This window comes from Alosa sapidissima, chromosome 5 (genome assembly GCF_018492685.1).
Source record: "Alosa sapidissima isolate fAloSap1 chromosome 5, fAloSap1.pri, whole genome shotgun sequence".
Lineage (NCBI taxonomy): Eukaryota > Metazoa > Chordata > Actinopteri > Clupeiformes > Clupeidae > Alosa > Alosa sapidissima.
In genome coordinates this window covers 28,977,031-29,004,901 of record NC_055961.1, presented here as the reverse complement: position 1 = coordinate 29,004,901, position 27,871 = coordinate 28,977,031, and the positions used below count along the sequence as shown (strand labels likewise).

The following is a 27,871-nucleotide window of genomic DNA, read 5'->3' as shown; positions in this document are numbered from 1 at the left end:
GTATTTGGGGCAAAATATTATAGTAATCTTATAGGAATAATTGGGACATACTTTAGAAGTACTACTAATAACTATAATATCCTGTAACCGCTATAGTTTTTCTATAGTAGCCTTATAGTACCTATAGTATGTCCAAATACTATAGTATTGCTATAAGATTACTGTAATATTTAGTCCCAAAATACTATAAGATTCCTATAGTAGGCTACTTTTTCTGTCATACGTGACAGAAAACAACTCGAGTAGGCTAACCTCTGCCAATGTCAGGCTATCATAGTTCTCATTACCGGAGAAGTCTTGCAGCACACATTCTCTGCTTCTGTAGGCATTCTGGCACAATTCCAGCAAAATATAGCTAGGTAGGCGTGTTTGCATTTAGATCTATATATATATTGGGCTATGACCAAGTGGTCTTTCAATGATAGTATCATGGAATTCAAACCATAACTATCTAGCTATTCCGATAGCATTAGCAGGCTAGGTCAGTGGCTGAACTGCATTTAGGGTGCTTACCTGTGTTGTGAAGTAAAATATCTACTAGGAAGATTGCAAAGACTTTTGACTGTGTAAAGAAATAGGTCTTTATTTTAAAACGTTTCCAACTGTTTATTACTTGAAAGCAAGATGACGATTGTCACAAACGTTTACCTCTTTTAGGAGAAATTTTAAGCTGACAGGCAATTGTTACCATTCTATTAAACCAACGTTCACCAACAAACGATCAGGAAGCGGTTCTTCTTCCTACTCGAACACTAGGATCAAACACATGAAGTTGTATCTCTGAAGACATTTTGTGCAACAGTTTTGACTCGAGTTTTAGCCAGGTTTTAGCACTGTAAAGTTGAATATGGAGCATAGCACAGGCAGAATCGGATGAGGACGCACTGGAGGAAGCGTCACAGTACTGTTAGCCAATCAGAGGTGAATTCATTAGCATGTCATTAATATTCATGACTAGAGGCGAAATCCAGTCGTTCCTCCCCGCCCACCTTCCCCACCAAACTAGAACAGCATGAAACAGACGCAGGACAGCATTTTTTTCACCAAAACCGGCTCACAGGGCATTCATCAATACTACAGACCACTGCAACATTAATGAAAAAACCATGAGATGAGACCTTTAAGGGGCTACCGGAGGAGTTTTGGGAGCGTTAGTCAAAAAAGACGTGACCCTCCCTCGCCAGCAAGAAATTTTTCTATGACCCTCCAAAGTGATTGAGAAAAAACGCATGACCCTCCCCAGTCCCAACAATTTAGGCTATTGATGCCTTCTGTAGGCTACTGGGTCAATTTGGGAGCTTGCATGCTACGACTCCTTCCTTTTGGCCAGTTTGCAGGTAGCATAACGTCTGTGCTCCAGCCACTGGACGTGGCGGTGTACGGTTCATTGAAGGCGGCGTTCTCCCGTTTGGCACGGGAGATGGGGTTGGTGCGAGGAGACCTGGTGCTGGGCAAGCGGCACTTTTCAGCGGTGCTGAAGTACGCGGTGGAGCAGGCCTGTACGCCCAATACCATCAAGAGCGGGTTCCGCTCTACAGGCCTGTTCCTGGTTGACAGGACAGCGGTGGACGACTCAAAGGTGAGTTAGCAGAAAAAAAACAGTTTGACATTATGTGAAGTACAATTCATTGGATTAACATATTTTTCTAAACACCTACTAACAGCTCGTCAAAGGCCTCCGGGACCCAAACCATATCCCGTCTGATACAGACGAGGACCCGGAGTACCTCCCTGACGTCTCCACCGCTGGCACCGCTGACGCCGCTGCCCACACCAGGTCTGCCACCACCTCCGCCGCCGACACAGGAACCATCACCGCCACCGTCCTAGCCTCCTCCACCGCCCGTCTCGTCACCCTGGGGTCCCGCCGACCCTGCTGCCACCATGTTCACCACCACCATCCCGACGCCTTGCAGTCCCAACGCCTCCTCCTCCTCCACCACCACCAACGCCGCAGCCCCCACCACCGCCGCCGCTGCTGATGAGCCCCCACCACCACCACCTCCGCTGCTGCTGCTGCTGCTGCCGCAGCCCCCACCACCTCCGCTGCTGCTGCTGCTGCTGCCGCAGCCCCCACCACCGCCGCTGCTGCTGCTGCTGCCGGCCCCACCACCACCGCCGCTGCCCCTACCACCGGGCAGTGTCCCACCTGTCAAAGGTTCCCGAATCCCCTGGTGTCGGCCGGTGTCATCCCAGCAGGGTTGGCGGACATCCTTGTGCCCCCACATTTTGACCGGCCGGCCCGGGGGAGGAGGAGAATGCCTCTGCCAGCGAGGGTCATAACTGCGGATGCCTACGCGGCCCTCCTGGCAGAGAGGGAGGAGGAGGACAGAAGAAAAGAGGCAGAGAAGAGAGAGCGGGCAGCACAGCGGCTCCTCCGGCAGCAGCAGGTGGCTGAGCGGGCAGCTGAAAGGGCAGCCCGGCAGGCAGAGAGGGCAGCTGCAAGGGCAGCCCAGCAGGAACAGAGGGCAGCACAGCAGGCGGAGAGGGCAACTGCACGGGAAGTCCAGCAGCCAGCCCAGCAGGCGGCCAGAGAGCAGCGGGAAAGGAGCCAGGCAGCGTTACGCGCTGCACGGGAGGACCCAGAGCAGTCTGTGCAAGGACATAGCTCCGCCTGGGTCCTCCCGTGACATTCACGAGTGGCTGCAATGCGACCTGTGCACCCTCTGGTACCACACAGAGTGCCTGGAAGTCAGTGTGGTACCAGAGGGTGAATGGTACTGTTACAAGTGCCAGGACAGTGTGTCGCTCCAGGTGGCACTAGAACTGGAGCTGTAAATATTGTATATATTGTAAATAGTGTAAATATTGTACATACTGTATATAGTTTGTTGTTTTTTTATTATATATTTTTATATTTATTTTGTTTTGTGTTATGTTCTGTGTGTTCTGGTCTTACAAAGGGCTTCTTGAAATGGCACTTAATTCAGTACACGTGTTGTGTTCTGTGTTTTAGGTCTTACAAGTGCCCACTGCTCTTTAATCTGATGCATTCTCTTACTGCCCTGTAACTGACCCTGGGCAATACTGCGCCAAACCAGAGGCGGCAGACTGTACGGAACATGGTGTCATTCGCCCCTTCCATGTACTGTGAACCAGAACTGTGTTGCGCACCCATATTTCACAAGTGTTCTTAAATGTGGCACCTTTCTATGTTCCCTTCTTTGCAGTGCCTTGATGCACTTAGTATTTTTAATAATAAAAGTGGTCACCACCGCACTTGCAATGACTTGAGGAGTTTCCATTGACTTATTGAAGGAGTAGGCTACAGAGAAGAACATGGAAGTACCAAATGCTGCTGGTAAGGCTAAGCTACATCTAAGCTAAATCCTAAAATAATCCTTACCACGTATTGATCAACAGATATATTCATTAACTACATAATCTACCAACATAGATAACATTTAAATATACGTTATACACTGTAAAATGTGTGTTTAAATCGTACCCAAAAGCGGTGTACGGAACACTGTTACTGTTTCGCGAAGTGATGTACGGAATACTGTTAAGGGACAAATTTGGCGAAATCAGAGAAAATCAGTGTTAATAAATCACCCATAGGATTGGTCACAATGTTCGGAGATAACCCAATCAGGGCTTATTTTGTAGACAAGAACCTCCTCTTTCAAATGAGGTATACAGGAAGTCTATTGGACATCGTATTGCTAAATCATCCGATCGTAAGTGCAATACCGCGCCAAACCAGAGGCGGCAGACTGTACGGAATATTGTGGCGACTTTGCTACCCACCAGTGGCTGGCTCCTTCCAGGCACGCAGTGGAAAGACTGTAGCTCCTCAAGCCGGCGTGCAACCTGGCCCTCTGGCTCACGGAAGGACATCAGCCATTGGAGCGCAGCAGGATCCGTCCTGATGGTGAAAAGCACGCCGCATTAGTAATACTTGAAGTGCCACGCAGTAAAACCACTCATTCTTATTGAAGATGCAGCTGAAGTACGCCACCACCCGTTCTCCTTCAGGCCCTGTTTGGGACAGCACAGCGCCCATGCCAACGTCGCTGGCATCTGTATCCAACAGAAAATGTAAAGCTGGGTCTATGGGGGTGAGCCAGGACCAGGACATCATCTAAGTACACTAGGCACTCTTGGCAGGGGATACCAGCTAGTATAAGTCTCCCAAATGTCCCTGGGGCATTGCATAGTCCAAAGCTGAGAACGTTAAACTGCCAGTGCTGAAAACATTCTCGACTCAGGAGTGAGGGGGGCCTACCAGTAGTGCTGGGCGGTATGACCAAAAATGTATATCACGGTATTTTTCAAAATTCTTACGGTTTCACAATATATGACGGTATTTTTTTTTCCATGCATAATCAGATGTTCACAGCATTTTCTACAGGTTTAGAGAGGAATTGCTGCAGTACATTGACTAAGGATGGTCTATTTTACTGTCATAATGTAGAACAACTCCACACTAGTGGTAGGCTAATGCAGTTTTTGCATGGCCCCAGAAAATGATGCTGTTTACAAAGAGCCACTCATGATTCTAATGAAGAATCTAATCAGAATGCAAAGACAATTGCTGTCAAAATACAGAACTTTTACTGTGCAAATTTCACAAACTTCTTGTATAAAACCAATACAAAAAGTAGTGCAACTTGCAATATGCTTACTCAGTCAAATAGGCCTATCAGAAACATGCCTTAATGTTATTGTGTGGTTTACATGACGTTAGTGGTAGGCTAACGTTAACTTCATGTGGATGTGGATGTCTTGTTAGCCTGCCATGAGCTTCGGTTCGGTTCGCTAGGCAAAACATTAACAAAAAAGTTTGTTTTGGTGCGCCTCTGTCCGATCCTCTAGGTCCATCATCATCTCATCAGGAGAAGGCGAGACTGCATGGCCCCTGGATGACACGGGCGGGCTAGACTGTGTTGTTTGCATCTGAGGACCAGTTGCTTCAGGATGTGCTGTTAAGCTGTAGCTGGGCACAATTTGTGTTACTTGCTGGGAGGGGGATATCAGCTGAACACATTGTCCACCAGATAGAATCAGTGCTCCGGAGCCCAGGTTTGATGCACACCCCGTGAATCTTAGAAAATCAAGGCCAAGGATGCATGGGTTGATGACTGTAAATTCCCCAGTGTGAAGACAAAAGTTCTCCTACCTCTCATGGAGGCTGTCTCTCCGGTAACTGTTTGCAATTTTATGGAGGTCTGTTCTAAGATGGTCCCCACCGGAAAAACGTCAGGTCTTACTAATGTGACGGTGGACCCTGTATCCACCAGGGCTGAGCACGACACATTCCCCACCAGCACCGGAACGAGGCACAAGTTACCACCTCTGTCCAGCCCACTGTTACAACAGGGTCAGTCTGTATAAGCATGTCCATGCACTGCTCCCCCTCAGGCGAAAACTGCAGTCCCCGGTGAGTGGCTGAAGGGGAAACACAGCAGGAACGCACAAAGCCTATGGCAGGGCATTCAGGCCCTCACGGAATACAAGCCCGCGCCACAGAGCTGTGAGAGCAACATCCCTCTTGACAAACTGGGACTCAGTACCTACCTCTGCAACTGGCTACTGGAGTTCCTCTGTCAGAGGCCTCAAGTAGTACGTGTTGGCAACAATATCTCAAGCACCATCACACTGAGCACGGGGGCCCCCCAAGGCTGCGTGCTCAGTCCGCTGCTCTTCACCCTGCTGAGTCAAAACTGATTCTCACGGTTTTAAGCTAACTTAGTAGCGTTGTTGTGCATGGTGCATAAGGATATATGGATGAAATTAATTAGAGGCGGGCCGATATTATCGGCTGATATTAGGCATTTTCCAAACTATCGGTATCGGCATTTATAATGCCCGATAAATTAATATTTTAAAAATAAAATAAGAACGGACGAAACACCCTTCAACCATGTCATGAGTGTTGGTGTTGTATAGTTTGTCCACCAGAGTGCACTCTACACTGTCCCTGCTGGCAACACTCGTGTATAACGTGCCACACATCCTGCAACCTGCTGATCCAGCCAGAGTCGGGCAGAGAGAACCAGTTATCTGCGAGTGAGATCATCAGTGAAGTGTGTTCATGGTCATTTGGTCACGAGACATACATTGCTTGAAATAATAATTAAAAGAACATCCCCATCAGTTCTCTTAACTCAAATAAGCATGACAAAATTCGTGAAAACAATGTTCAGTTTTGCTGCTGTTAAATAAGCCGAGAGTGAAGCGGAATTAGCTAGTAATTACGTTACGTTGTTACAGTGTAGTTGACTGTCTGTCCTTTTAACTTTTGACAATGTGACTGAAGTTGTATTTCTTTAATAGCGTGACAGTTATAGCAGTGAGATGTATCATCTCTCCCCGGCCTGTTATTTTGAAAGTGTATGTTTTACAATTTGCAGTATGACGTTATCCATTGCTAAATTAGGACTCAGAGGTAGAGGCGAGCTACCTCGCTGGCGTGTTTAATTTGGTTCCTTGGTTAACATAATGTAGGCTACGTTTTTTTGCACAAAATTGCGTCTGCTAATAAAGTTAAAACATAAACACAAACAAATGTGATCTCCTGTGGAATCCCTGACTACGCCTTCAATGTTAGCCTACTATTATTTGTTGACATCGAACCTGAACAAACGGCAGCTGTTCCCTAAGTTCACTTGCGTGCGTTTTTTTAATTAGGCAATTTTTTGCAGCAGCGCTTGAATTCTAGGAGTGGTGCTGCTGACTAGCCTACATTGTAGGGGAAACACTGCAGAAGTTGAATGCTTTAAAATTTCTAAATTTCGCATACTGTGACGTCGTGCCGCGACATGGGAATGGATGTTCGGAATCGTTAGTGGAATCGTTAACATGTGTACGTGTACGATTCCGATGGATCGGAACGTTTGGAACCGGTTCCAAACTGGAAACTGGAACCGATTCCCAAGCCTACTGCTGACGCATGATTGCACTGCAACCTACAGCAACAATCACATAGTGAAATTTGCTGACGACACAACTCTGGTGGGTCTCATCACCAAGGGCGACACGAGTCAATACAGGTTGGAGGTCGACCTTCTGACCACGTGGTGCAGGGACAACAACCTCCTGCTGAATGTCAGCAAGACCAAGGAGATTGTTGTTGACTTCCGGAGAGGTCACACCCAACACCTGCCACTGACCATCGACGGTGCTGTGGTGGAGAGAGTGAGCAGCACCAAATTCCTGGGGGTGCACATCAGTGAAGACCACATTCTACTGAGGCACCATTGAGAGCATCCTCTCCAGCTGTATCGCTGTGTGGGGCGGAAGCTGCACTGAATACAACAGGAAAGCCCTGCAGCGCATAGTGAACACAGCTGGAAGGATTATTGGTGCTTCACTCCCCTCCCTGAAGGACATTTACACCACCCACCTCACCCGCAAGGCGACCACAATTGTGAGTGATGCAAGTCACCCCACTCACAATTTGTTTGATCTACTGCCCTCTGGGAAGAGGTACAGAAGCCTGCGCTCCTGCACCACCAGACTCACCAACAGCTTCATACACCAGGCTGTTAGGATGCTGAACTCTCTCCCCCCTCCACCCTCAGCTACATAATATCCTGGACTTTGGACCCACAATGGCTGCCTTGCACTACTCCACTTGTACACTTGCACACTTATTGTTGTTGTCCTGTTGTCCTGAAAACACAACACTTCTGCTGCTCTTACATAACTTGCACCACTATGCCACTTGCTTACTTAGGTCAAACAGAACTACCTCAGCCATTTATTGGCCTGACTTTGCACTATTATATTGACTGTCTATACACAATTTCAACCCAATTTTGCTGCTCTTATTTCTTCATTGTATGTGTGATCAGGTCAGGATCACGACTAATTGCAATCACCTGGGCCTGCGGGCTGGGGGTCATGGGTACGTAACTTCCTTCCCGACAAACACAAAAGAAGCTCTCCCAAATTGTTTGGTACGCAAGTTGCTTGTCGCTGGTCGGTACAAACCGCGCACTTCATGCTGGGTTTTGGTTGCGAACAACTCCCTCGCTGTGGTCTGGGTAGGTGGAATGTTTCATGTACAGTGGGTCCCCGTTAAGTTTGGACGGGTTCCTTCATGAATCACGATCCCCATTTTCTCAGCAGAAATGGCACAAACTGCAGTTGACACAAACAACCACAAGGTGTCACTTGGGTGCCACTACTATTTTTGATGCGACTGACTTACTGCTTCCATGACGCAGCGGGGGCACGGGAACTTCAATTGATCACGGTAGTTTAAGCTTACACTTGACAAAACATTCTAATATGAAAATGTAGATGCAATTGTTGTAAAATGGTGCAGCTCCTTTAAGAAAGCACCGTGTGCAGGGATGGAGAGAGAGAAAGCGAGAGGGGATAGGCCTATGTGTGTTAGAACTAAGCGTGTGGGAAAAGTACGTGCTGTTGAGACTGGAGCAAGTCATATTCAAAATAATGCAAAAAAAAAGCAATTATCTTCATTCATTGCAACCAAAGCATGACTGCTTGCCGACGTTCAAACGAAAAATATATCAAAGCACCTTTTGCGTTTGAATGTAGCACGAAAAAATGTTTAAACAGCTGGACAAATGATTTAGCTAATTGATTATATAACCTGTACACCAGCAATTGTTGAACATTTACCTGTACAAGTACATTGACAGTAGCCCAGCCTAACAGCATGTTGTAGGCCTACTGTAGAAATTTCACTTAAATTGCAACCGCAACATGCCTGCTTGCCAACGTTCAAACGACAACGAAAAAGATAATAAAACAACAAGAGGGTTGAGTCTGAATGACACTGAGTTTTTAGACACTGAGTTTTTGTAGTTAAGAAATATTTTCGTATAAAAAAAAATGGTCATTCTTCAATCTCCTTCACTGACGCCTATGGAAAAGGCTTAACGTCCCAAAACAACGATCAATGATCATCAAATTTCTCTCTCACATTGCTCCTCATAACCATCTATAAAAAAGTGTTTTTTCTTTTCTTTTTGAGCACATCCGAATCCCAGGACATAACGCACTGGACCTTATAATAGGCTCGAGATATAATTCCAAAGGGGGCAGATATGGGCCACTGCACTTAAAACTTAAAAAGATGAAGCTTTCCGAACTTTAAAATTGCGATCAGTCACTGGCATCGGGTGAAAGAAGCTTTTCGAAGTTGAACAGGCTATTAAAAAATATTTGCGCACCTCCATGTCACAGGAGAGACTGGGCTCTCCCTTCTATGAAAAAGACGTTAGGCTACCTGCAAACTGGCCTATGATTTCATTGCTGAGTTTGCGGCAAAGCAAGAATTTTTTTTTTTTCCTGAGTCAGGATATGGCGAGTCAGTGTCATTTATTTGTCCAATGTTAGCCTATAGATACAGACCAGTACATCTTATCAATAGTTTGAATGTCGTGTGTGTTTCTGCTCATTGACAAATACCGTTCAGCACAATGATTCATGCCCAATGAATTCCCCCTGTTAAAGTGTTCGCCTTTGTTACACTATTTGGTTTCGTGATGTAGCCTATGATAAACACCATATGGCCAAATATGTGACTCAGCTAATGTTATAGGCTATACAATTGAATTTCCCCTCTTAAAGGCAAGCTGGTGTAGCTTATTAGACTAGGCTACTATTAAAATACACCGACGGTAGCCTTGGCTATGTGTAAAGTAAGCTATCGCATGATTTCATGCACGTAACTGAAAAGGGCCTTGCATCTGTCAAGTTGGCACAGGGCCTCGCATCCCCTTGCGACGGCCCTGCAGCTCCTCCTAAGACAGCGAGGAAAAAGTTAAAATACGCGATAAACCCGGGAAAAGTTGACAGGTTTGTTTCGGTCCCGGTGATTATTTGTGAAATTGTGCAAACGACAGCCTTTTCAAGGCATTTCAAGGAAGGAGTCGTAGCATGCAAGCTCCCAAATTGACCCAGTAGCCTAAGGCATCAATACATTGTTGGGACTGGGGAGGATCATGCGTTTTTTCTCAATCACTTTGGAGGGTCATAGAAACAATTCTTGCTGGCGAGGGAGGGTCACGTCTTTTTTGACTAACGCTCCCAAAACTCCTCCGGTAGCCCCTTAATTAAATAAATAACGAACAGTCCCTAATTGATTAATAGCCTAGGCCTACACCAGCAATTGTTGAACATTGACCTGTACAGGACATTGACAGTAGCCCAGCCTAACAAGCAAATGTTGCAACATACATCAAAAGACGCAATTAATCAGAAATAAATAATGTAATCTGCATCGCTTTATTTAACAAACTGCAAGCAACAAGAGCATTGAGTTCGCTGTAAGGCCAAACCCAAGAGCAAAGCCTATCTGTTAAGGCAGTCGATAGGCTTTATAACGAGCTGTGTGCCTGGAAAGACGATAGATGACGGCTCTGGTCATCCCATACCCTCCCCCCACTTCCTGTAGCCTACCATTATGAAGGCCTGTAGCCTAAAACGACTCGTTTCCGTTTTGTGACATTAAGCTTTTTCACGTTAAGCCCCCCTCCCCCATCCCCTTCTTTCACAAGCAGTGGGGGAGCGCGGGGCACAAAGTAACACTTTTTGGAAGACAAAGGAGGGTTCTCCGCGCTTCTGTCGTTTGGCCACAATCCGTTGCAACCAGGCCAGGACAGATATTTTAGAGAGGAGAGACGCCGGTGCAGCTCAGATGTCTTCTTAATTTTCTTTATTCTTCAGTAAAAGCTGCAGAACATTATTAAACTTTGACTAACATTTCGATGTGTCGATGTTTTTGACTAACGAACATCGAAACGTTAGTCAAAGTTTAATAATGTTCTGCACCTTTTACTAAAGAATAAAGAAAATTAAGAAGACATCTGAGCTGCACCGGCGTCTCTCCTTCTCTTTTTGGCTTTGGCTAAATATTTCTAAAATCATTTGAGTTTCACTAGTCACATGTTTTAACAAGCAACACTTGTTATTTAACTAATAACAGACGTGTGTCGAAAATTGACTTTATTTTCCATACGGAGAAATAACATATGCAGAGTCTAACCAAGGTCAATCTTGCCAAAAAAGCCCTCAAACCTGAAAACACATGAGGCAAAAGTGCAAAACATCACAAAACTAACTAAACTAACACGCGCATATTTTTGTATTGCAATCATTGTAGCCTACAGTTGTAACAGCGCGTAACAGTCGTTTTACTCCCCGGATGCGCTCATTATAAAGAACGTTTAACGTGTCCCAAAAACAGCTATCAATTAATCACCAAACGTATTATAAACAAGTATTGCCAGGAGCAACACCTTGCAAAAAATTATAACAATAGGCCTAGGCCTTTATATGGCTCTGCTCCTGCCTAGATTCGAACTCAGAACTACCTGAAAGTTGCAGACCTGTTCTGGAAATACGTGCATTAACCCACTCGACCGTCAGACAACGCTATCTGCTTCGAGTAGGCCTATTGGGTAGGACTGTAGCCTACACTGGTTGCTGTGGCACAGTCTTGAGTGACCGAATTCGTTTTTCTTTGTCATATGAATGCTGTCATTTTGTTAACATTACTGTTAAGGAGATGCTGTAGGCAAAGTCTATATTTCAACCTCGTTAGTGTAGTAAAAAAAATCAGAACTATTCACAAGGTTTCTGGGCAGCATATTTATGTTCTGTTAGCAAGCGAACTTCTCATGACTACCGACAAAGTAGCCTACTGCCAGCTGACGAAGCTCTCGTTTTAAAACATTACTGAGAGACAGACACTGTACAATCAAGAAATCTTGCCACTGAATCCAAAACTATGTTTAACATTATGTACAAGGCTTAGGCTACAGTGGACTAGCATGTTGCAGGGGCTGCTAAAAACACAGAGAAACGCACTGAAAACTCGGCCAATCACAGCCCTTGCTGTCGAATGCGCCGTCTGGTTCGACCGTGGAACTCCACAGCGGACTATGCTGCCCCCAAGCGGCTGCAGTTGTACTTACATTTCACCATTCACCATGATCGTGAATGAAGTGTCAATTTTTAACTGGGACCCTCTGTACTCCTTACACTTTTAATGTGAGTTGTTGCCACTGCCGTAGACCACGAACGTTTGTCTGACATGTAGGTAATAGCATAAAGTGAGAGTTTGTGTTTAGCCACGTAGTTTGAATACGGGGCAGGTGGTTGTAGTGTCGTAACGTTTGGCTCATCTGGCTATAGACTGTCATCTCCTCCCTACTCCTGTTTCCCTGTGACTACCAATGCGAATGCTGGACGTGGAGGTAGGCCTCTTACAATAGCAACATTGCAATAGCTATGGTCAAACACTCAACTAATGTGAGCAGACTAAGTTAGCTATACGGGCCAAACAACAGCATGCAGCGTCTGTAATTTTCGCTCCCTTGTTTTAGCTGACACACTTCCCTCCTCTGCTCCTGTTCCCCTGGGCTAGCTCGCATTGTGGAAAAGGCCGAGGTAGGCATTGTTTATTGTTCTAACAGTGCAACGGTCCTATTTTAAATATGTATCTGGTACAATGTTTTCTTTTTTACATGTCGCTTGACTTATGAACAATTAAACTTCATAAAAACTGTTGTGTATTGTTATGAAATGCGACATAACCATGGACCAGGGTGTTAAACGTTTCTCTCTGTTGTAGATCACAGCTGGCTGTCTATTACAGTTTGACCACTGTTTTCCCCCATTAGAGTTTCTTTTGGTATTAGTCAGTGTTAAACTAACAGCACGTCAAAGTTGGATGTACGGTATGCTTGTTTGTGTTGGTTTATTTTCTTTGTGTTGTATGCTTGTCTGAGTGATACACTGGTGCATTTACACTGTTTGCCAGGGTCTGTTACACGACCAGGTGTGGTGCTGTTGCCATCCCTGAGCTCATTAGGCCTGTCAAACTCGATTCCTTTTAAGGATCCGGGTTATTCTGAGTCACTCACTAAACTGATCCGGGTTGAACGAGTCACTTGAGTCACTTGAGTCAGTATTGCTAAATCGCAAAGAAATTCAGTCCTACGTTCAAGCAGTGCAGTGGGGTGCTTCATTTCGTTAAGTGCCTTCTCATGTTGGATGTGGATCCTCCATGATTTGAAACCAGGTTTTTGCAGTACTTGCATTTAGCCTAAGAGTTTTGGTCTCCTGGTCAAAGTGCATCCACACATTGTTCATCTTTTTGGTGCTCATGTTCAGAAACTTTGATCTTATTGACAGGGAGGGTAGCCTATATTATAATAATTAATTATTTGTTGTTGTTTTGTTAACAATAGAAAATTTGCCTAGGTCTAATGCTACTCTGCTACAATGTTTATTACCACTACTATATACTAATAGTAGGCTACTAGGAATCTATTCTAATAGGTATTATAGGCAGCTAATAGGCCTACTAGGCAACTAATATTATTAGCCTATTAATCATAGCTATACATATATATATATATATATATGTATAGCTATGATATGTATATCATGTTAGGTAGCCTAATATAATATAATATAAAATAGCCTAATATAATAGCATCAAAATCTCCACCCACTCACGGGAAAGAAAGCAGTTTGAGCCAGACTGTTTATTTATTGTCTTAACCTAGCCTAAGCAATTGACTTTCAATGTAGACATAGAAACAGGAATGTAGAAATGCCCTGCAGTGACTAAATTATTATTATTGTCATGAGCATTCTGTCTCCCTGGTAACAACCTTAATTGATTCAATTCTCTGCCACTCTGCTCACTCTCTCTCTACTCTGCCTAACGAGCTCCACCTGGCTCCGCCCTGCTCTGCTCTTGTTACCTGGCCAGCTGCGCTGCATTTCCCACTCACCATCCTCACCTTGCCCCACTCTGCTCTAATTACTCTGCCAGCTGCACTGCATCTCTCCACTAACCTCTCCCAGTATATAAAGCCCTGTTTTTCAGCCAAGCCCTGTCAGATCGTCTTCAAACCTGGACCAGTAACCTGCCTGCCTGTCTACTCTCTGACTCCTACCTGTGATTCGGATCCTTTCTTGACTGCCTCCCTGTTCTACTGCCCCGGTTATCCCGACCTGCCTTCCGGATCTTCTCGATTACTCTCCGATCTTCAGCCCCCCCGGTAACTCGAATCTGCCTTCTGTCTCTCACCACGTTTAGTGCCTAGCCCTGGTCTGTACTACTGCCTGCTGTTCACCTTGCTGTTGTGTGTGGGTTCCCCTGAGCCCCGAGAACCCCTGACACCCCTGGCACTCCTAGCACCCCTGGAACCGGAACCTCCAAGACCTCACGTTTCTCTCACTCCTCTTCCCCCCTGAACCCTTCAATAAAAAGACTCTGAATTTGAACTTGCGCTCTTGGGTCGTCTTCTGTCCGTGACAATTATTGTTATTATTATTATTATTATTATTATTATTATTATTACTACTACTACTACTATTCTCATTAGGCCTATTATTATTATCACCTTGACACGAGTAGAAACTAGGCTACTTGCTCTCTACAGATCCACTCATGACAATGTAGCCGGCTGATTCGACTGACTCGCACTCATAACAACATAGTAACCGGTCCGCCCGCGGCTGATCCAAATGACCCGGGTAGGCTAGCCTACTCAAGCAACTCCATACAGACCTTGCAATGTTTCGGACATTGCAACTGTCTTCGCGACCTAATTGCATTTTAAAGTAGGCTATGCGTGCAGAATATATGTTATTTCAGAAGTGAACGCATGGCTTTTGTTGTGGATTTTCTTTTAACCTTGACGAGGAGTTACTCGCTCCTCTAAAGATCCACTCATGACAACGTAGCCGGCTGATTCGGCTGACTCGCACTCATAACGTAACCGCCCGGCCCAGCGATCCGACTAACCCGGGTATACAAAGCAGCTCCATTAAGAGCGTGCAATGTTTCGGACTGTCTGCGCGACCTAATTGCATTTTAATATGCTACATCTATACACCAAATCTAAAGTATGCCTAGGCTACATGCAGAACATTGAATGTTATTTAAGAGTTGAAGAATGGCTTTTGTTGTGGAATTGCTTTTCACTTTGAGGAGGAGCTACTCGCTCGTCTACAGCCACTCATGACAACGTAGCCGTAGCCGACTCGTACTCAATGTAGCCTAACCGGCCGGCTGATCCGACTAACCCGGCTCTGCGGGAAGTTAACCAGTTATCTCAGACTGCCTGCTCACTCAGTCGCTTGAGTTGATTTGTGGAGTTGTGGTTATCCTACTTACGAAATTGTTACATTTTTGGCAGCTATGATGGCTAGTAGGCTAGCTAATGTTGCAAGAGGTTTGTGTGTGGCGCTGTTTATCGTTTTAGATTGAATTGTAGTAGGACTCAACTGATCCGAGTTATTGATACTAGAGACTCGCGACTCATGGGTTAATTTAAAGATACGGGTGAAAGATCCGAGTGAATCACGACTTAAACACCTTTAGAGCTCATATTAGCAGCCAGTTAGCGATTTCAGACTGTTACTCCGAGGCTATTGAGACTTATCCCTCCCCCCCGGTAGTATTAGTTTTTAATGGGTTCTTGTAACCCCTGACTTAGCTTATCCACACGGGAGACTGTTACTCCTGGAGCATAGGGGTCTATCTATGCCCCAGGTGGTATTAGTTCATATTGAGTTCTTTGTGACTCCCAACCTAGTTTCTCCACACAGTAGACTGTTACTCTTGGGCCATAGGGGTCTATGTCCCAGGTAGTATTAGTTCATTATAGCTTCTGCTATTCATTGTAGCTGTATCGGTAGCACTCCACTGGCGCTGAATAGCGTGTTTGTCTTGTTTTTGTTTTGTCTTGTATTGTTTCCTTTATTGAATGCCCCCTCCTTCCCCCTGTTTGCTAGTATGGCCTGCTAGGTCTATTAGGTGACACAGTTAAGGTACTCTAGGACTGCCGCCTTCCCCTAGTTTGCGGTGAGGGCACATTCTAGTGGTTGAGCGTGTACTGAACACCTATTTATACTCGTGTGGGTTGTATTTAGAAAGCTTGAGTGTTACACTTGTGTTTGTGTGTGTGTATGGCCATAGATCACTTTTGGGGCTGGGCAGCCATCTGAGGGTTACTGTACCTGTGTTAATTCAGGCCGTGTAGCAGCCACCAATCCACTGGGCATTTAATCTATGGTTATGTGTATTACCTTTTGTTTTCTTTGATTATTTTGTGTTGTGTATTGTGATTTTGTTTTTATCGGATTTACCTACTGTACGCCCCTGCCATCCATTTTAAACAAAGAAAAGAAATAATAAATATAACATTGTTTATACTACTGCCTCTGTCCTCATCCATTTAGTTGGATAAACCTGAGGGCCCTGTCACATATGTGCCTTCTTATTTACTCATTTATTGTTTACTTGGATATTATGTTTGTCTGTGGACTTAATTGGTAAAATATGTCTTGTCTTCACCGTAGGATAGTGAGAAACGTAATTTCGATCTCTTGGTATGCCTGGGCATGTGAAGGAATTGACAATAAAGCAGACTTTGACTTTGACTTTGGATGGCAGCTGGCATATCAGCATATGCGTGCCTGCCGAGGCTCTTAATCGCATAAGACAGGGCGCGGAGAGATTCACTGTCTAAGGCGATGTTTGAACTCACAACGTAGAGAGTCTCTCAGGTTAGACTCTCCAAAACGCCTCTGCAACGGTCCAACTAGTGCCTGAACAATTGTTGATATATTATTCCTAGCCTGAAAAACATGGAAAAAAGCGATTTTTTTAGGGCTAGTGACATAATTTTCTGATTTACAGGATAACAAAAGTAGATATTCATAAATCCCTCTGTAAATGTTTTCCCATCTAATATCTGAACACAATGAAAACATAATTTTGAACTTGGCTGTATCCAATGCTCAGGTTTCGTGCCTTAAAATGTATGCAAATTAGCGCATATTTAATTAGAGAATGCCTAATTTGCATATGTAAACATTAAATTACAGCAAACTTGTAATACATTTTTTTCTCATATTAATATAAGTAATCAACTGGGGAAGTTTCATAGTGATATGTGCTTGTTAAAAATGTTACCCTATTCACCTGTAGTGTCTCGCCTTAACGTGAGAACGAGGATGAGATGTGAGATTGCATGAATGAGTGATGAATATCAAGACAAGTATTACGGTAACACTTTACTTGACGGGTTGTTCATGAGACATGACTCAACATTCATACCAAACCTTTCATGAATGTGGAAGACAGAACGACGACAACTTGTCAAAATAAAAGTACAACAATCGCAAATCACCATTGCCGTTTTTCTCTCCAGCCTTTGTAAATATTTCATGAATATCTTATGAAGTCTAAGTCAAGTTGTGAAGTATTCGTAATCACTGAGTTTAACACTGGGAGGTAAACTAGCCTACATTCAGCTGACCCGTATTTGTGTAACCTGGAACGGTTAGACCTTCCCAGTAGCAAAAGATGAGAAATCATCTGCAAAGCTTACATCATAAAACAAATCGAATTTAATGAAACAAAAATTATTTGATAGACCATGTTTTGTCTTTTTGGCACTGGAGTAGCCCATTGACTCAGATGTGACATGATCAGGTAAGAGGTTTGGGACAAAAACGGCAATGCTGCTTTGCGATTGTTAGACTTTTATTTTGACAAGTTGTCGTTGTTCTGTCTTCCAAATTAATGAAAGGTTTGGTATGAATGTTGAGTCATGTCACAATCATGCATGCTTTATGTGCAGTTTATGACAGCTGCTATGAATGTGTTATGAACTCACCCGTCAAGTAAAGTGTTACCAGTATTACTTTAGTAACTTTGTAAAGTTTAGGGAATTATGTACTTAAGGAATTGTATGTCTTAATTCTGTGAAATGTGTAAAGTGCCTTAAATGATTGTATCCAGATTAGCCTACATTGTGAGATAAGGGTTAATTTAATAAATGTAACCTGTTAAAATGCAACCGATCTCTCTTGATGACTGTAAAAGGCTACGTTGTTAAATGTAATGTGTCACATTGTTATAATTGTTGCTGAATGTAAACTGTTTGTGTAACTTCATCTTCCTGCATCTTCTAGAAGGTTCTAAACTGTCATGGGAAAGTAGGATTGATTTGCCTTAGGAATGTGTGGGGGAGGATCAGTCTACCTGGTATAAATAGAGGTTGAACTAAACGGGGCTGCTTCTTTTTTCCTTCCTTCAACTCGTTTGGTTTTTTGCTTTATGATGTCAAGTGCAGTTGTTTTTGTAAGGATTCTTATTATTGTTATTCTACTTTTTTGCTTTCCTATTTTGAGGTGGTTAACATGGGCTAAAACTCTTGAAATTTGGCACACACGTCAGGTGTCATGCAACGCAGATAGGTACAAGAGCTTGACCCCGGGCGTGGCCCAGGGACTCGCTAGAGCCTCCTTAGGTGACTGATCCCGTGGTTGGCATATATTTTGAGGTGGTTAACATGGTCGAAAAGTCTTGAAATTTGACACACACACATCAGGTGTCACGCAAAGCAGTTAGGTACAAGAGCTTGGCCCCCGGCGTGGCCCAGGAAATGTGTCACACCCAGGAAATGTTTCATAAATCACAGTGCATTGAATGAATAGTCTGAAAAGTCTCAGGTTAATAGATATCATGATTATGATGATATTCAGACACCCAATGGGCCTGCCTGGCATAGCGCCACCACCTGGCCAAGTAGGAAATGTGCCAGAAATGGACAATGCCTAAGTTATTGATCTGAAACTTTATAAAATATTGGATATCATTATTGTGATTATATTCACACATACTGTATAATTCACATGCCTAGCATAGCGCCACCATCTGGCCAAAGAGGAAATATGCCAGAAATGCTCTATGCTTTGAATGAATGGTCTGAAACTTCTCAGGTTAATAGATATTATAATTATGATGATATCCAGAGACCTAATGGGCCTGCCTGGCATAGCGCCACCACCTGGCCAAGCAGGAAAATGTGCCAGAAATTGGTAATGCCTATATTGGTTGGTCTGAAAATTTGCAAAATATTGGATATCATTATTGTGATTATATTCACACATACTGTATAATTCACATGTCTAATATAGCGCCACCATCTGGCCAAAAAGTGTATCAGAAATGTTCTTTGCTTAAAATGAATAATCTGAAATTTCTCAGGTTAATTTATATTATGATTATAATGACACACAATGGACCTGCCTTGCATTGCGCCCCCACCTGGCCAAGCAAATAAATAACATGCAAAAACAAATAGCACACACATCAAATATGTACATTTTACACATGCACCACGTCGGTGCTTTGTTGGATTCTGAAATGTCATGGGTTGCGGCCCGCAGGTGTTCGGGCCCGCCATTGCTGCTTGCGGCTATATTTTTTATTGTATTTTCTTTTTCTCTATTTGTGGATTTACTCCTTTTTCCTATCTTGTGGATTTAATCTTTTTATATTTTCTACAACATTGGAACCTGCAAGTGGATATGCACTGCATTTTCGTACAGTAACATCTCTAGAGTGCTGAAAAGTAAAGAGTTCATTTAACTATGGCATCCAACTCTCCAAGCAGTATTTTTGTCTCTACGGGTCTTCTACGATCTCCTAACAGGAAGATAAGGTATCTCTTCTGTGGTTCTTCATCTGTCTTTTCTAAGACTTGGGTTAGCAGGACTTTATACTGAAGGACGGTAAAAAGGTCTCCACTCTTTAAAAACCTAAGCAAGAAGTAGCCTATAACCTGTGTCTTTAGATAATCTCTAGGGTCAAACATCTTTGCACGTTAACCAACTGTCTGAGACCTAGGCGCAATTACTTCTTATTAATAGCATCCCAATAAACCCTCTACGGAAGCCTGATCAACTTCCAAGGGGGATATGTATGTATAGGAGTAATAGGTTATATGCGCCGCAGAGGGAAGACGTGCAACGTGCAAAGTCGTGCTCGACAGTAGGTCCCTGCTACCTGCAATAACCTCTTGGAGGTATCGTGGGTCTTAACTGCCTGGGCCTAGGTTGCGTCTGAGAAACGTCTGACGTTGACTAGGTTCTGGGGGTTACCTGCAGGGGGCAACACAAATGTGATACTCCGGACACTTTATCACACACAGGAATGAAATTTATTATCAACAAGTATAACAGACACGAGTTGCTGTTTTGGCCACAACTCACGCTCAACAGGGCAATCACCACAGCAACTCTCTCTATCCAACTTCTCACACACTCGCACCTGCGCGAGGGCCCACGCACTTAGGTCTCTGGAAATCTGGAAAAACTACTAGGTGTACCTATGTTACCCACGAGACACACTGTAAAATTACTTTTATGTAAGATTAATACTTTCCAAGATACAGCCAATTTTACGGGGGGAGGGGGGTGTTCGATTTTGTTCTGCCTTTATTTTTTATCAATATTTACAAGCCCATAGCGCAATAACTAAACCATGTAGGAGGCTCACATTTTGCATGCTGGTACATAAATAGGAATAGTATGTAGCAAAAATCATCACGTTTGGTCTGAAGGATTCTGCATGGTCATAGCTGTCCCTCAAAGTTCATCAAAATTGTATTGGAGTTCTTGGCTGGGCTCTGTTTAGGCCTTCAGAAGACTCTTAGACTCTTCATTTATTTTCCTTATTGAGATAAGTAGAAACACTCTCACAAAAAGCAATGAACAAAAAAGAAATCCCTTCAGGGTCTGACCAGCAGACCTCACAAGTCTGAAAAATCATTTTGGTTCTCATTTTCAGAGCACCCAAACATGTATGTTAAAATAAACATAAGAAAAATATTTTTTTGTACAAATGGTCTTTAAGTTGTCTAGTTATGATATACATTTATTCAAATGTCTTTGGTGTGTTTGCAGAATGAGTAAACATGTTAACGGTCACAATAGTGACCGGTGGGATAGAATGTTTCTAGATCAACACATACTTCTATACACACACACACACACTCAGATATACACACTCTCTCTCACACACAGACACACTCTATCACTCTGTTCAACGGTTTTCGTTATTTTAAATATTGTATCTTCTAGCCTATCCATGTTATCTCCAGAGTGGTTCAGTTTCACTTGCACAAACATTCAATGAGCACTCATGCCAGTTTTTTTTTCACAGCTGCCATTGTTTCATCAACATATAAATCAGGGTTCCCACGGCTCATGGAATTTTTGGAATATCATGGAATTTTGGAAACATTCCAGACATGGAAAGTCAGGGAATTTTATCATTTTTGGGACAAAGTTATGGAATATCAGGGAATTTTGTTAGTTATAGCAGTTTAAAACGTACTTTCCGAAAATAATACATTAATTCAAATATTTCCACGCAGAATTGGAGTACATCTGGTTATTCACTTTACTGCTTGCTTGAGTAGCCCAAATTTATTTATTCAATGCCCATTTATTCATCTCCCGCTCTAAAAAAGTAAAAGATTCTTGAACGCGGCGCGGCTGCTCTGAAATCATTCGTCAGTATATTGTACAATTAATTATATAGTTAGTCATGGAAATTCAGGTTTTTTGTCAGGGAATGTCAGGGGAAAATCATGGAATTTTACATTTAACTTAGAGTGAGAACCCTGATAAATACAAGGTCAGTGTCTGGGGTAGTGTTTGGGACATTCTTGGTATGCTCAACATATCTCAATAATGCCAAACTAGGAAGTTGATATGAAAGTAAATACTCACATGCAATAAAACACCTTACATATTAGTATTATGTGCACTATATGGACTAAAGTATTTGGCCATTGCACCCACAGGAACTTCAATGATGTCCCATTATATGTTTGATCATTATGGGTGGGCCAGACTTTGCTATTAATAGATAGCAATCCACGAGGATCTGAGAAGTTGTTTTTCACAGCTGCCATTGTTTCACCAACATATAAATACAAGGTCAGTATCTGGAGTAATCAGTAGAAAGGTTTGGTGTGCTGCCAAGATGGGACAATACTATCGTCAGGACAACCAGTCACGGTAATGGAAGACCCCTGGAGAGCTGATCGCTGCTATCCAGCCCTGAACTCTTCATGTACAAAGTTTGCCAGGCCACAGGCACTATACATCATCATGTACATATTTTTGTCTTCAATATCTGTGTCTACCGTGTTTCTAAATTTGCTGGTGATCATCTCGATTTCTCACTTCAAGCAGCTTCACACTCCAACCAACCTGCTCATCCTCTCTCTTGCTGTGGCAGATTTATTGATCGGACTGACTGTCATGCCTGTGGAAGGGTCACGTTTAATTGAAACATGCTGGTATTTTGGGGACACGCTGTGTAACATATTCCCTTTCATTTTTTCAGTGGCTGTTGCAGGATCTCTGTGGAGCCTTGTATTAGTTTCCATTGATCGTTTCATTGCAGTCAGTGATCCTTTAAGGTACTCATTGAAGGTCACACACAACAAAGTAGTTATAATTGTTGTTCTTAGCTGGTGTTTTTGTCTACTTTATATTTTCTTCTTGCTTTATGACCACCTTACTGAAATGGAGCCTCACAGGACATGTCACGGAGAGTGTCTGCTCACAATCAGTTTCTCATGGATTGTTGGTGATGTTTTTGTGTCATTCATTGTGCCTTGTTCCACGGTTATAATTTTAAACATGAAAATATTCTGTACAGCTAAGTATCATACAAAGGTGATTAACTCTGTTACAGAAAGAGAAAGGGCTGGTAACAAGGACACAATAAGAAGTAAGAAATCCAGCCGTAAAGCTACAAAAACAATAGGGGTACTCGTTACAGTTTATTTGCTCTGCTATATGCCATATAATTTAAGCTCTTTTGCATACGGCACTGAATCATTATATTATCTATCGGCCTGTCTTTGGATTATGTTTATCAACTCCTGCATGAACCCAATAATATATGCTTTATTTTACCCATGGTTTAAAGTCTCAACCAAGCATATCATCACCCTTGCAATACTTCATCCAGGTTCTTCTTATTTCAATGTAAATTCTGATGTGAAACAGCTGAATTGACACATGTTTAATCCTTGTAAGGTTTTGTTACACAGCCAATGTTCCCAGGTCTGGTGGACCCACCACATTATTAGGCTTTTAGTCAAAGTCTGCTTTATTGTCAATTTTTTCACATGTCAAGACATAAATCAAAAATCAAGTGAAAGTGAAAAAATATATAATGTCCACAACACTGCTTTAGACTCATTTAATGCACAAAGGCAACGTTTTGACCCTGCTGGGTCTTCAGGCAAATGGTGGACACATTTGATGAAAGGATATATGTAGGCCTTACAATCAGCTGACCTACCATGTGATGTCAATTGGTATGATTAGGTTTAAGAGCCCCACTAATCACTCAATTAAGAAAACACATTCATACAGCTATTTCACAAACCTATACATCTCAAAAGGAGTACATGGCATTGCTATCAACAGAAAAGAAAGAAAAGAAAAAACAATCAGTGGATAAACCAGGGGGTCAGGATTTGGAGGGTTAGCTTCAGCCACTTGAGTCATATGGCCGCCGACATTTAAAAAAAAATGGTGTTACATGGTTGCAACTTCCGGCCCCAGTTTTTACATGCTGATTGGTAGATGACAGCTAATGCACAAGTGTAGTGTTGGGCACGAGCGTCCTCGCACGTCCATGTTGGTTAAGCATATTTCTGGAAGACGACAAATAAAACGACTGCCTACTTGACTTAATGCCTACATGGTTTAGGCTGTATTATACCAGACTTTGTGGTAAATAAAAGAAAAAGTAAATGTTGTCATATACTATTATTTGCCTTATTTGTGGGTTGACAAGGTAACTGATGATGACAATACATTTACGCATAGCAATGACCTACATCCAATTATTAGGCCTAATAATAGGCCTACTCATTGCGTTGTGTATGAAAGCTATTTTAAAATGCACAGGCTGTAGTTCCTACCTGTAGTCCATGACAGTGCAACGTCGGTATCATATAGCCTATGTCTCCCCAAGAGATTTAAAACAAAACAACTGTCAATGACTTATTTAGTTTGCTTTATTACAATATTGACATGATTAGGCTTTGCATTTGATTTAAATGGTCAGGCTGCCAGTCGAGGCAAAAACCAAATATCCAATAACAGTTACAGACTCTTGAAATGCCTGCTCGAACCACAATACCTGAAGGATGTGCGCTTCTATCGGTAAATTTAATTTGCATTGGCTTCATTTCGTCTGCCTGCAAATGTAGCCTACAGAGGGTCCCCGTTAAAAATTGACACTTCATTCACGATAATGGTGATTCACGCAGCTGGGTGACATGTAAGTACAACTGCAGCCGCTTGGGGGCAGCATAGTCCGCTGTGGCGTTCAACGGTCGAACTGGACGGCGCATTCGACAGCAAGGGCTGTGATTGGCCGAGTTTTCAGTGCGTTTCTCTGTTTTTAGCAGCCCCTGCAACATGCTAATCCACTGTAGCCTAAGCTTTGTACATAATGTTAAACATAGTTTTGGATTCAGTGGCAAGATTTCTTGATTGTATAGTGCCTGTCTCTCAGTAATGTTTTAAAATGAGAGCTTCGTCAGCTGGCAGTAGGCTACTTTGTCGGTAGTCATGAGAAGTTCGCTTGCTAACAGAACATAAAAATGCTGCCCAGAAACCTTGTGAATAGTTCTGATACTAACGAGGTTGAAATATAGCCTTTGCCTACAGCATCTCCTTAACAGTAAAGTTAACAAAATGACAACATTCATATGACAAAGGAAAACGAATCCGGTCACTCAAGACTGTGCCGCAGCCGTGGGGCAGAAGACGCTTGGTGGCCGTCCACAACGTTATAAACTTAACCTAAATAGTCGGCTGCTGTAAGCTACAATCGGATTTTATTGTATACCCCTGTTGTCTCAATGATGATAACATCTCATTTCCGACTATATTTCAAAGTGTGCCGTTCATTTGCATTATTAACATTATTACACCGCTGGCATCGACTTGAAATAAGGACACCGGTGTTAGAAAAGTTCGTCGTTTATTCTGCTATTCAGCACACTTCAGAACCCACGTTAAAACTGAACACACTCTTCTTCTTTTCTACTAGCCATAGCATTTTGGATACTGATATAAACGCTCTACTGCCACCCCCTGGACAAACATTATAGCTGTAACAGACTGAAATACTGAATACTACATAGGTCTTACATTTCTCCCCCACAAAATTAATGTTGTCCCCAACATATGGATATTTAGGCAGTACACAGCAAAGCTAACATTTCAACATGTAACAATAACAAAGGTTTTTTTCCGCTTCACTAGAACAACATCTACCTATGGTGGTTAACCATTTTCTTCCAGATGAAAACATACATTTTACACAGAAAACTGATTGAACATTGGCTGTACAACCAGATTAATCATTACTCTATAATCATCATCCCAATTTATCAGTCTTGAACTACTGCATAACATAGACCATGTATCTTATTAGTGCGTGCACTTTACCATCCTGCCACAGGACATCTCCAAGGCACATTTCCTTGAGTAACTGTTCTTCTGCTGCTCTTACTGCTCACATTAAACTTTACCAGTGAAACTGTTCTTTCTTTATAATTTTCACACTCCAGAGCATTCACAATAAGTATCCTTTTTAACATACAGAATTTTTTTTTTTTTTTTTTCACATTAAACTGATTTTTTTTTTTTTTTTTTCGTCCAACCCCGAAAGTCAACAAGTTCAAAGTTCCAGATCCCAAGTGCTCAAGTATGAAGTAGTTCAGGAATCATAGTTCAAACTGTCACAGTCCATATCGTCACAGTCTATAGTTCTCAGTCACAGTCCATGGTTTTCAATCAGTCCATGTATAGTCAAACAGTCCATAGTGTCATCACCGTCCATTAATAATATCCAACTGAGACAGGAGTGGGGTACATCACAGGTGGTCCCCACCAGTACGGGGTCAGCCAAGGTCCACTGTAATGTTCGTTCCATGGACTCAGTGTGTTTACATACACTGGGTTATTGTGCAGTTGAACGACACGACTGCTGGGTTGACCCAGGCTCTCATACGTCAGAGTCTCTCTGGGTCGCCTCACTCTTTGCGACCTTCGGACCGGAGTATCAGGCTGTGATGACTCCGGGCTGTCGGACTGTTCACCAGAGTCCGATCCCTCTGTTGGCTGCACTGTTTCTGGATCAGCACTCTCCTCAACAGCAAGCTCCTGCTCAGGACCCACAGAGCTGAATTCCACTTCATCAGGCTGTCTCACACTTTCAGGATGGAAAACTGGTTCAGGTGCTTGCTCTGTTTCTTCTGGCTGCTGATGCCTGTAACTGTGGGCCCAATAGTAGTCCTCCTCAGCAGAACTCTCAGAATCCTCATACGGCTGTACTGCTTCAGTTTGTCTGAGGCATTTTCTCAGGCCACCTCGTTTCTGTCTCTGATTCTGGGTTACATCTGGGATCGGTTCTTCCAGTGGTAACGCATTACAGGGCATTAACATATTGCGGTGGAGTATTCTGCTTCTGCCTGACCCACGTTCTGGCTTTACTTCATACACTGGACTATCTTTTCCCTTTTGGGCAACAACAATGTGTATCTGGTCTTCCCAATAAGCTCTTAGTTTCCCAGGCCCTCCCCGTTCTGACATATTTCTAACAAGGACCCTGTCTCCTGGCACAAGTACAGCACTTTGTCTTTTCCGGTCATAGTAGGCTTTACCTCTTCCAGTAGTTTTCACGATTGTCCTTGATGCAATGTCATATGCCTCCTTCATCTGTTTCTGCCAGTTGAGGGCATAGTCTTGATAAGACTTGCTTTCTCCCTCTATTTGAAGTCCAAAGATGAGGTCAATTGGCAGACGGGGTTTTCTTCCAAACAGCAAATAAAAGGGTGAGTAACCAGTAGCTTCACTAGTCGTGCAATTGTAAGCATGAATTACTTTATTCAAGTATGCACTCCAATGTGCTTTCTTTTCCTCATCCAGGGTTCTTAACATAGCCAACAGTGTTCGATTAAATCTCTCGACTGGGTTCCCCTGAGGATGGTAAGGTGTCGTCTTTGAATTTGTCATGCCTGTGTACTTTTGCAGCTTTCTGAACAACTCATTTTAAAATTCTTTACCTTGGTCATGATGAATCTTTGCAGGAAACCCAAATTTCAAAGCGAAATCATTGAAGATTTTGTCTGCAGCGGTCCTGCCAGATTTGTTGCGTGTTGGGTAGGCCTGGGCAAACTTAGTGAAACAGTCAATGACCACTAAAATATATTCATACCCTCCCCTGCTTTTTTCAAGATGCACATAGTCTATTGAAACCAATTCAAACGGTGCTGTTGCATGTACATGACACATGGGTGCTCTACTGACGACGGTGGGCTTCTTCTGTTTTATACATCTGCAGACTTTAGTTATGAAATGTTCAATATCACCTTGCATTCCTGGCCAATAAAATCTGTCTCTAGCCAAATTCAAAACTCGCTCTACGCCTAAGTGACCCATCTCAGCATGCAAATGTTTGTAAACCAGTTGCTTGTAATGTTCTGGAAGCACTATTTGTGTCCGAGATGCTGTTTTTCTTTTAAGTAGGCCTTCTTTGGACACAACCAGCTTTTTCCATTCATGCAACAGCTGTTTCACTTTCACTGGTTCTTGAAACATTGTTTTCCTATCAGGTTTTTTTCCTCCTCTTTTTAGTTGCAATACTCTGTTTAAGACCGGATCACATAACTGAGCTTGTACCAGTTCATGCTGTGACAAACGCAACTCTGTTCCATGTTTCTCTTCCCCAGCACCATCATGAACTGCAGGGTTTACGGTAACAGCTGTAATCCACTCAACATCATTCTGTCTCTCAGTGGCATTGACAACAGCGCTGATCACTTCAGGTGAACACTGCTCTGTACACTCACCCATGTAGTCCTCTATGTCCCGGTGTGTGCGGGACAGGAAGTCGGCGTCGATGTTCACTTTTCCAGGTCTGTACTTCAAAGTGATGTTAAAGTCTGCTAACTCTGACACCCATCGATGCCCCGTTGCATTCAACTTCGCCGTCGTCATCACATAGGTGAGTGGGTTGTTGTCA

At 43.1% G+C, this 27,871-nt stretch overlaps 1 protein-coding gene and 1 long non-coding RNA gene across 3 annotated transcripts; both read left to right on the top strand.

The window, feature by feature from the left end:
• The first annotated feature begins 7,840 nt into the window (after window positions 1-7,840).
• Window positions 7,841-12,734, top strand: LOC121709449. Of its 2 annotated transcripts, XR_006031959.1 has the most exons (4): window positions 7,841-7,991; window positions 12,118-12,179; window positions 12,309-12,372; window positions 12,557-12,733. It is a non-coding gene; the product is annotated as an uncharacterized LOC121709449 (long non-coding RNA). The 2 variants fall into 2 exon arrangements; XR_006031958.1 differs by having other exon boundaries at window positions 12,309-12,734.
• Window positions 12,735-21,828: 9,094 nt separating this feature from the next.
• LOC121709763 (trace amine-associated receptor 13c-like) lies at window positions 21,829-22,836 on the top strand. Its single transcript, XM_042093367.1, has one exon. It carries the CDS (start codon window positions 21,829-21,831, stop codon window positions 22,834-22,836), a length of 1,008 nt encoding a protein of 335 aa, XP_041949301.1.
• Window positions 22,837-27,871: the final 5,035 nt, after the last annotated feature.

Excerpts from the sequence above, each read along its gene's own strand:
- LOC121709763 (XM_042093367.1), top strand. The coding sequence starts at position 21,829 with ATGGAAGACCCCTGGAGAGCTGATCGCTGCTATCCAGCCCTGAACTCT.